Source organism: Pholis gunnellus, assembly GCF_910591455.1.
Source record: "Pholis gunnellus genome assembly, chromosome: 9".
Classification (NCBI taxonomy): Eukaryota; Metazoa; Chordata; class Actinopteri; order Perciformes; family Pholidae; genus Pholis; species Pholis gunnellus.
In genome coordinates, this window is record NC_136535.1 from 1,972,594 (window position 1) to 1,983,792 (window position 11,199).

Below are 11,199 nucleotides of genomic sequence, written 5' to 3' on the forward strand. Positions count from 1 at the left end.
AGATGCAATGTTGAACGAGCAGGGCGATGCAAGTAAACACAATACAAACATTGGGGCTTAGCCGACTTCATGGGGGTCAAGTCTTTGATAAACTATCTCTATTTTGATGCTTTTTTATGCACTCAGGCACGTTAGTCTCATGCAAAGTAGCCTATATGTCCAAATCAAACTATTGTTTACTTTTCAGATAAATTGTGAATCGTGATGTCAAAAATATGTACGCTCTGCCATTTCTCTACTGTAACGTTTGTCTCTCATCGCTGACCAAATGCCAGCCGTGCCGCTTTCATCCTTTCATCCAAGGTGCTTGGGAGTTGCGTTACTGTTGAACCTGCCGTTACTTAGCAACCAAAATCTGCATGCTGCAATGACGATGACGATTCAGTTGTGATAATTTAGCAGTGAGCCTCACTGACTAAACTAAACACTGTAGCTTTACGGCTTGCCTTGTCTGTGTCAGTTTGGCTGACCTTTCATCGCGAAGTAAGTCAAATAGTCTGTGGGACAGTTGGTAGAACTTTGGATAATCCTGCCCTAAAATAATGAACTTCTCCCCCATATATTCATCGTAGACTGAAATTTACAGAAAGACAAGATATTTGCCAGCTGTAATTGGTTGTTCCATGTCACATGACACGTGGTGCATTCCAAAATTGGAACTATTTTTACCTCTGGATGCAGCTGTCACGTCCTGAAAGATTAGCGCCTGGGAACTCTTGCCCACCGCAACAGCATAGCTCTTGCTTTTGAATGCGTATTCTGCATGTCTATATTGACAGCAATGGACTTCAAGGCACAAAAACATTACATGTGAACTGTCCCCTTACACTAATCTGACATTCAAACATATTACGGTTGTTCTTTTGAGTTTCACATTGATTTCTGTGAGCAGGCCCAATGTTACCATAATAGCTGGCACTGGCACATGAGTATTTTTGTCGGTCAAAACAAATGCAAAGAATAAATCCCTCTTGTAATTGTACACCATGGAAATATTCAATTTCACAGCAGCTGTGTCAGCCAAAGAAGAGACCGTCTACGAATCTTTATACCCGGAACCACACCAGGGTCAGGTGTGGTTCATCAGCTGACGATCAGCATCCTGAAAGACATGGGAGGGCAGGCAAAGAGGAACAGTCAGTGGAGAGGAGGGATCGTCACGCATTAAATAAAAAAACATCAGGACGTCTTAGTTTGGTCACCCACACAGGCAAGTTCAGTGTAACATAAAACATGCAATAGAAAATGTTTATTTCTTGAGATGCCTCTATGGACCTTGTTTTGTTGAGTAAACTAATAGTGAGGTAAAGATCAGGATGAGTCAAACTTGCAATTTGGAATAATGGTGGTAAAGGTTAACTTCAGTATTTTTCAGTTTGGACCCTTTTGCATGCATTTGTGTCTAAGTGACTAATGGGGACAATCATTTTTTAAATGGGTCCAGTATTTAGAGATGAAGCTGAAACAAGCAGCAAGGGCCACTGCACAGTGTCAATGTAACACTGCATTCACTGAGTGCTTGTTTTCCCCACAGACAGGCTCAGATCGTTATTTTAAGGGTCTGACAACATAATAACAAAGCAAAGTACAGAGGAATAAAACATTTTTTTCTTAATCCGGTCTGTTTGCTTTTGTGTTGAAGTCTGGCTCAAGGAGAGGCCTCGTTGTGAAATGTGACAGCAGCAACAGGCAGCAACAGAAATCGGGCAGCAACAGGTCCCACTTTTTACAGCGTTCTTCCTCCGTGGTCATGGGTCACAGCACCCACAGGAACACCACCAGTCTCCTGAGCTTTGCGGCCTTGCAGCAGCTGGTTCCCCCTCCTCTGCCCCCTCTGTCTCTTTTACTATATACAGGTGGCCATCGGATTGAAAGACCTCATCTAGATTCTTGAAATCATGTAAATATTTAGCCATGACTTTAAAAGTCTTTATCGATAACAAGTAACTCTTTCTGTTCTCCAACACAAAATTCTGCCTGGCCGGCACTTGCACCGTTGTCTTCAGCAACATGTCACCGCAAATTCCAGAACGAGACTTCTCCTCCAGCAGGACTCTTTCCATAACGTCAGATACTTATAATAACAATCGAGGGGATGTAAATTGACTGTGCCAAATTGCCCCGATGTGCAGCCGGTTTACTGGCAGCACTCTGCCTCAATACAAAACTCTCTCAACCTACTCAAAGGCACAACCTGGTGGTGGAAGCCATACAAGTAACACATACACAAACATCAATACTGTATTGCATGAAATACTAAGTTATGCAAAGTGGATCCTGGGAAAAATTCTAGATCACTACTTCTTGGAATATAAGCATTACCTGCATATAAATGAATTTCAAATCGACCTGTTAAGTGAATTAAATTAAATTATACTTCAAATAAATTGTGGGTTCCCTGATAACCAATAAAAATCAGTAAACAGGAGGAATACTCCCCAAATAATAAACTCAAACCATCTTCTAAATATCAATTGACCTCTCCCATATGGAATGGAAACCACCCTTTTCAGATTAAATTTGAGGATGCTGATTGGCTAGATTTTATATCATCAATTCATATCTTGTTAAACTGCTGTGGGGGATTCCTCCATCGCCCCAGAGCTGAACTTGAGACATGCAGAGACAGGCAAAAGGAAAAGCATAAGTGCCAAGTTCTTGTTAACTTTTACAGAGGAGCAATAGAAAGCATCCTGACTGGAAAGATTACAAACTAACATGGGATGTGTACGGCTCAGGACAGGAGGCTCTACAGAGGGTGATTTAAAGCACCCAGAACATCAGTGGTACCATCTACTGAGCATCAGTGGTATTGGTGACAAGAGGAGCCTGTGAGGAGCTGAAGGATATCTAAAGACACAACCTGTTCACCCTGATGTCATCTGGAAAGAGATACACAAGTATCAGCTGCTGAACCTCCAGACTTCAGAGCAGCTTGTTTCCTCTGGCTGTGAGACTTCTAAAGATATCCTCCTCCCTCCACATGTGATATTGTTTTTTTTGTTTTTGTTGGGTGTATTTTCTTATGTAGCAGAATTGGATGACACACTGCAAACCTGTTGACAATGACAAAGGAACCTTGTAACCTTGTAACTCTTGAGCAGAGAACTGCTCCGGAAGCGGCAAATTTAGATCATTTTCTATGTGACATCAACATGCCAAAGAGCTGCTATGTGACTGTTTGTAGCCTTCTAACAACGAGACCCAAAATCCAAGTTTCCAGATTTATTTTAGACCAGTTGAGGAATCGCTAATGGAAAAGTGGCTTGCGGGGGCCATCCCGAGGGCCAAACTTTAGGGAACGTTCCCTGAAGGATCCCAGAAGGTTTTTCTTCAAAAACCTTTAGATAACCACCACGGGAAAGGAGTATAACCAAATGGGAATGTTTATGGAATATTCCAGGAGCATTAACTGTTTGCTGCGCAAGTGGTGTATACAACAATATACTTTAAACCAAAAATTCCATATCATGTTAAAAGCCCCATCATACCAACATCCACAGTTCGTTTGTAGTCATTTTTCTGTCTATGCGTGACTCATGTCAGTCCATTATTTGCTCTCCTTTTTGGTCTACACACCAACTTCTGAGAAATAAATATCCAGCTCTTTAGTTACTAAATGCTCCACAATGGTCACCATGTAGCTAAATGTCTGCTGTTTGTTCTTTTGGCCTGAAAAGATGGTTGAGCAGAGCGATGAGAGTCAATCAACGTATGTGTCATATTATCCAAAATCAAACTGTTGATTAGTGCAGCTTTAAGTTTTACTGAGATTTCTTATGGATATTGATATACTTATCCCCCATCCTGCTGCGTATGCCATCAGAATTATTTGAAAGATCCTACAATCAAATATAGTCACATATAAAATAATTAAATATCAAATAAAATAAGAAGCAGTGAAAATAGCAGATTCATATCTACATTTGCAGGTCTGAAACTGCAGGTGGTGCTGCTTTCCTGTTAGATGGTACCGGGTGAGGGAGAAGAGCTTAACTCTTTTGCAAGACATTTTGATTTCACAACACATATATTTGCTCAGGGCTGTATTATTTGATTGCATTCGGAGCTTTATGTAGAGAAAAGTTGAAATACGTTATCCTAACTTGCGCAAACATTTCTGTCGCCTGATAACAGAGAGCACATTGTCACGCCCACACAGGAAATGGGTGTGATTGTTGGAGGAAGTTTCTCTCAAAGCACAAATTCACTCTGACTTTCACCTGGCAGCCAGTCTGGTGTGAGAAACTGGGGCTTAACAATGTCTACCCTTCTGCTGGTCGTGGGTGTTATCTTAGGAGTTGCTTACATTTACCGTCATGTGGTGGTGAAGGGAAAGCGGTGCACAAGTAAAACAAAGCTGCATGGGAAAACTGTGATTGTGACCGGTAAGTATAGGCTCTTTTTTTTATAGACTGCTGTGGGTCATCAGGGTGGCAGTAGTCATATCCACTGACTTTTGCTTGGATGTGGAATTGTGTATTAAGAAACAACACATTGTATAGCTTGATATAGACCGCAACTCTGTATGAAAACAAGACTTTATGAATAAATAATAAAGAATGTAGAGGCGTAAGTTAGGATATGGCGCAAAGTAGGTCAGGTTCATAACAAAGTCATTATATCCCTGATTAAAAATCAGACAGTTACACTCTAATATGAAAGAGTTTTAATCACCAACCTTATCATGAGTGACAAAAGTACAGCCTAGAAAAGCTTTTTTAATGATATATTTTAAATCAAGTCTTTATTTAAACACAATAATGACAATGAAAACAAAGACAAGAGTTTTGGTTCATCCATTGGTGACTTTTCTCTGGCTTCATCATTATGAGTGACTTCTATTCATTACACTTAGTCATTTAGTTCGTTATACTTACATTTTGCAGCTCAAACATGAGCCCCTTGAGGGACCCTGTGTTATGGTTTCAGAGTTTAGAGGTGGACCCAAATACAAGACACCAGGCAGGCAAGTATAATGAACAAAAGGCGAGCTTTAATAAACAAAAGCTGGTGGCAAAACAAAGTACAACAGAAAGAGAGCAAAAAACTAAATTGAGGACAAACTAGAATGACACGAGAAACACGAGCAGCGTGGCATTAAGGAGCACCAGTAATTAACACAGACCACCTGACACTGAAAGAGGGAATGCATACTGAATAAATGAATGAATAAATAAACACAAGGAGAGCAGGGTGATTACACCTATAGACAGGTTGAACAGATCAGGACGGGGCTGACAATCACAAAGGCAGGAAAACACAAAGCAAGCAAAATTAGACATGAAACATCGGCAGAGGGAATTTTCAAAATAAAATAGGAAACAGACTAAGCGCAAACCGAAACCTGGAAATCCTGGACCAAGAATTGCCATGGGTCCCTTTAGACACCCCGTCCCACCTTCACCATCTCTCTGTGTATAATATGCAACAATTTCCTAAAAAAACTATGTATGGACTGAAACAAAAAGAATCCCTCTCAGTGATGGATTATGACCCATACAAGTGTGTGGTGGTGTCTGGTTCTACAGAGAGCCCTGCTGGAATTTCTCTTTTCTTCTTATTTTGCTGTGTTTGGGATGTTTCTGGGAGTCAGCAAAGAGCTTTTAGGCCTCACTTGGGGTTGTAACCCCCAGCCAATAAGCAGGATGTGCAGCCTGTTGTCATTCCCATGTCAAACACAGCAGCACATGTGGCACTCAGCAGTGTCTGTATGAGACAAAGCGGTGGTTGTTACACCCCTGTGTGTTCTTATGTGCTTCTGTGTGAATGTGTTTCTTCTGTCCGTCTCTCTCTTGTGCTGCTGTCAAACTGTGTCGTTGACCGAGCGGAGCCCCAGGCAGAGGCAGCAGACAGGCCACAGCAGGATGAAATGAGCTGTGTGCTGCATTCATTCAAAATCCTGTAACTTCCCGCAGGTTGTGCAGAGGTGTGGGCGTGTTTATTTGTGCTTTAGAACATAACTGCCACGACACTATGAGAAAATAACCTTTTATTCTTCTGATTCACTGCTTTGTTGTCACTGATGAAGGCCCCTCTCTTTGTTCACTCTGTAACTTGTTCGACCGCCCCTTCCAGTCTCTCTCCCTCTCTGTCACTCGCTCGCTCGTTGAGCCAGAGAGGAGGGCCGACGTTTATAAACAGCAACCGACAATGCTAATACATAGTACACCATGAAACAAATCAAACAGGTGTATATAGGAATAGCTTCTGAACTCAGAGTCATTGACATTTCGGTTGATATTGGGATTTAGTTGTCCATATCCCTTTAATTGCAATTGATTACATTTTCTCAAACGATAAACACCATGAACCTGGAGCTTTAGTGTTCCCAAGTTTACAATCCAGCCTTGGCTTCACACTTGTCACCATCCTTATCCTGAGAAACGTAGTTGTCCACTTTCCAAAGCTTCACCCAGATGCCAAAATACTTATCTTGCTGTCAAGGTCATTTCTGAACACATTATGTAAATGATTCTAAGCAGGAATAAAAGTGGAGATAAATCCAAGGCCATTGCCCCCCCCCCCCCCCCCCCCCCCCCCCCCCCCCACACACACACACACACACACACACACACTTTACGCACGAGTAGATAAAGAAAACAACGTGTAAAATGCCACGCCACATATAGCTTTGATGCTACTAATGTGTGAACATGGCCAAGAACGGTTTGAGTGGAATCTACATGTTAACATATTATACATTGGTGTATATAGCCTAATGTAGTGGAGCGACAGATGATGCATGGTCTTGTGGTCTGGAGTCCTGTGCTGCTAAAGTTGCAGTCACTGTGTAGAAAGGTAGTAGGGGGAGAATGACCACATGATCCTACTGGAGGCTGCCATTGCAGAGGCTCCAGGTTTAATCCTATGCTCAACTCGGACAATATAATCACTTCTACTTATTTATCCATTATTAATTCACCGAATAGAATATATGGTTATAGATTGTTTTTGTAGTTTTTTGATATGCCACACACTTTTCCTGTAATTGGTTGTCTTATTATTGTGGGTGTGTCCTACTTTACATAGACTGCCATATCTCTTAAATTCATTGTGCAATTGCAAACACATTTAGTCGACATCCACTCTGAGTGACCCATAAAATCTCATGGCATTTCACTATCAGGTTGGGCTATTAGTTACATAATTAATTTAAATGAACATAACATCCATCATGAAAAAAGGACCATCCTCCTTGCATCAGGATTAGGTATAGTGCATATACAAGCGCATCAATTGAAAGAAGCAATATCTCTTTGTTGGACTTGTAAATAAAACATGGATCACATGTGTCTCTCACTTTTCATCTCCAGGCAGCAACACAGGCATTGGGAAAACTACTGCCATAGATCTGGCCAAAAGAGGAGCCAGAGTGATTCTGGCCTGTCGCAGTAAGCAGAGAGGAGAGGCTGCCCTTGAGGAAGTCAAGAAGGTGAGTAGAAATCTATAATGTTCTGTTTCTTCCTCCAAGAGAGCGCTCTCTGTCATAAATGCCTTGTTGACGAGCTTGTGGGCACCCCATGTCATATAAGCTTATAGTTGCTTATAATGATATATTGAGGCAATAGAAGGTGTTTTGAGAAAGTGTGAGTCACTGTAACCACGAGAGGTCCTTGAGTACATAACCATAACTGGCCACCCAAAATGTTATGCTGTTTGCTGCAGTAAAAAGCGAGATTGTCTGTGGACAGACACAGAAGTGCTCACTCACTCAGATGCACCCACACAGGCCCACACACGACCGATCGCGTGATCCTCTTGACGGAGATGATGATAATAACAAGTGTATTCCAAACATCTTTATTTTATATTTAACTTCTCATTGAGTGGAAATACTGCTTGATTACTCCTACAGGAGAGTGGCAGTAATCAGGTGGCGTTCATGCCGTTGGATCTGGGGAGTCTCAAGTCTGTTCGTAGCTTTGCTGAAACCTTCCTGAAGTCTGAACCCAGACTGGACATCCTCATCAACAATGCAGGTTAGATTGTTCATTGCAGCTTATTGTCAGAAACCTACACCATCACAACTGTTTGTTGTGTGCTTAGCTGTCATCCCTGCTCATTTAAAGTTTTATTTCAAAAACAAATTCAAAGTTTGCAGAAAAATAATTGTATTATTCCTTATAATAAAGGATCATTTCACATGGTATGATGTGGGCAACAATTGTAAATGTTACAGCTTTGTTTCTGACAAAAGTAAAGTACGATCACCTTGAAATGTTGAACGTCACTCAATACAAGCATCCAGAGTATCAAAATATGAAAGATATGAAACATGAATTGAATATAAACATATTGGAATGTGTATGAATACTTTAACACTTGTTGAACCAAGTTTCCTATTACTTCAAACATACGGACACATTCACAAAATAAGTTTCAGATTTTTTTTTTTCATTATTAGATTTATTCATTTTTTATATATTAACTAGTGGACTGCTTGTAATTCAATGCCATTCATCCCCAGACAGACACCATCTGACCAATAGCCTCTGTGTGGTCACACCACGTTAAACAGTAGCCAGTGACCACTGTATAGCCTATATGTGTTTACTTTCTTCACTGAAACTGACGGAAATGAAACAACTTTCAATCAAAGCTCAGCATTGGGAAGGGAGAGATATAGCACAATATGAGGAGACAGAAAAAACAGGCAGATAGAAGGTGATGGAGATGAGAGAGGAAGAACAGGTACTGCCCACTGTGTCATAGGATAAGATTAGTATTATGTCGATGCAAATCAAAACTCACCTGATTCAATTCAAACTATGTCATTACCAAAGAAGTATACATGTTCAGAATAGACCACACATGCCATATAGGAAATGACTCACTCATTCATTCATACATGTGCAATATCAATATCAATGTACATATGTGCAATATAAACACATTATTAATGGTATTATATTGTATTTTTTAGCTTTTATTGTTTTTTTTGCGATTTACATATTTATTATACCTTTACTGTTTGACTATTTATTGTACTTGTTCTGTTTTTATTTTCTTGTTTGTTTTTTTACTGATATATCTTGTTGCACTGTCCACTTTGCTGCTGTAATCCTGCAAATCTCCCCACTGTGGGACTAATAAAGGATTATCTTATCTTATCTTATAATGTTTGCATATTCCAGGAATCAATATTCTAGATATTAGATAGTGTGAAGCCTTGCCTGTTTTAATGTTGCCATTGTCTGGAAACAGGATTAAGTTTTCTTCATGTTGCCTTAGGTATTTACCTACAGGGTCGAACAGAGGACGGACTGGGGATGATGTTTGGCATCAACCACATTGGTCACTTCCTATTAACTAACCTGTTACTGGACCGGCTGAAGGAGTGTGAACCTAGCAGAGTGGTCATCCTGTCATCTATGGCACATACCTTTGGAAAAATAGATTTTGACTGCCTGAACACCCACAAAGCTCTGGGACTGGGGACCTCATTCATGGGGGTTTTTCAGGTCTACTCCGATAGCAAGCTGTGCAACGTCCTCTTCACCCATGAGCTGGCCAAGAGACTGCAGGGAACCAAGGTCACCTGCTACAGCCTCCATCCGGGTTAGTAGACAGAATGTATCACCAATCAACTCATGCAACTCATACTGATCATGGCGATGAAGGGGTTTGCCTAAAAATTGTATATAATATATATAACCCGTTATTTTTTACTGTAGCAGCTAAAAATTAGGCAACTAAACTACAATATTTTATGTTTTTACAGGAGCAATCAACTCTGAGCTGGCAAGGAACACAGACTCCGTATTGCAAATGCTGCTGAAGCCCTTGACTGCGTTTTTCTTCAAAAACACTGTTCAGGGAGCTCAGACCACCCTGCACTGTGCTCTCCAGGAGGGGATCGAACCTCTCAATGGACGTTACTTCTCCAACTGCACTGTGAAAGAAGTCTGTGCTAAAGCCAAGGATGACGCTGCAGCAAAGAAGCTGTGGGAGCTCAGTGAGAGACTGTCTGGTCTCGCATGAAAAGCCTTCCATGAAATTTCTGATGTTGGGTTGTTTTTGTTCTGTTAAATATTAATTATGGGAAGATATCCTCACACATGCATAACATGAAAAAGTGGGCTTGCAGCCAATATTAGGCAAGAAAAGTAAGGTAAAGGTTTGCCACTCTGATGGAGATTGGTTGCATAATGTATGCGCAAGGTGTGTAATCAAAGATAAGTAATTATGTAACAGCTTGTTGAAATGTAATAAATCCCCAGATTTTAATTAGATTTATTAATGGCCAATATAAATAAAAACATTATTACAACTGTTGTTTTTTTTTACAGGGCCTTAAAAAGCATTTCATTATTTTAAGCGATGGGTTTCTACATGAACATTCTAACTTGTTCTATAACCACACTGGTTATTTGACATGAAAGGTTTCTGGTTTCACTGGTTTAGACTTTGGTGAGGTGTGTTAGAAAAGGTGATGACAGGTATTACATGTAAGACAAATAATCAGATGACAGTCAGCAACTCAAATCCCCACCCACTCATCAGTAAGTCACATTTTTAATCTACATCAGTTTATTACTCATGAATGTTGATTGTTGCTTTTTTAGTCCGAAATAATTATTGTTCCAACAAATACTTAAGAAAACAAGTTTTCAGGAGCTTTAACGGATCATAACATCAGTGCAGGTTGTTCTCAGCATCTGCACAACAAACAGCTTGGTGCCCATAGTTCTGCTCCCAATTTAAATGTTGCGTTCAGCTGGCGTAGGTGGGGCCAGAGGGCTAGTTTACAGGATGTTCTTTATGTTATTTCTTTATAAAGAATGTAATACTTGACTTCTTTCTTTACAGGGCTTGTACAAAGGCAATAAAGTAGTCCATGAATATGAGATATGAGTTTACAGAAAATTACAATCCTTTCTTAGCATAGTGGAGGTTGGTTTATGGCTTTTTGCCGGTTACACCTACAGTCTATGGGCATATCTATGGGTTAGACTCGTTGTCTTTTTGATTCTTCACAAATCTTTTTGTTTTTATGTCCTCCGGCGTTTCAGAGAATAATGCAGCACACAGCACATAGTACAAGAGTATTCAATTAAAATTCAGCAAGGCCCATTTAGAGAGAGTTTCCTTATTAAAGGTCCGGAACATCACAATAATGTCTAACTTGCACGATGATTTAGTCCCATATATATAGACGTAGCCAACAGTTGTATCAACGTCTGTATGTAGTCAACA

The 11,199-nt window shown here is 40.4% G+C and overlaps 1 protein-coding gene across 1 annotated transcript; it reads left to right on the forward strand.

The window, feature by feature from the left end:
• Positions 1–4,232: 4,232 nt before the first annotated feature.
• Positions 4,233–10,990, forward strand: dhrs13b.1 (dehydrogenase/reductase (SDR family) member 13b.1). The gene is made up of 5 exons (XM_079166199.1): positions 4,233–4,388; positions 7,317–7,435; positions 7,859–7,982; positions 9,235–9,561; positions 9,725–10,990. The coding sequence occupies exons 1-5, from the start codon at positions 4,262–4,264 to the stop codon at positions 9,982–9,984; spliced, it is 957 nt and encodes a 318-aa protein (XP_079022325.1). The 5' UTR covers positions 4,233–4,261; the 3' UTR covers positions 9,985–10,990.
• Positions 10,991–11,199: the final 209 nt, after the last annotated feature.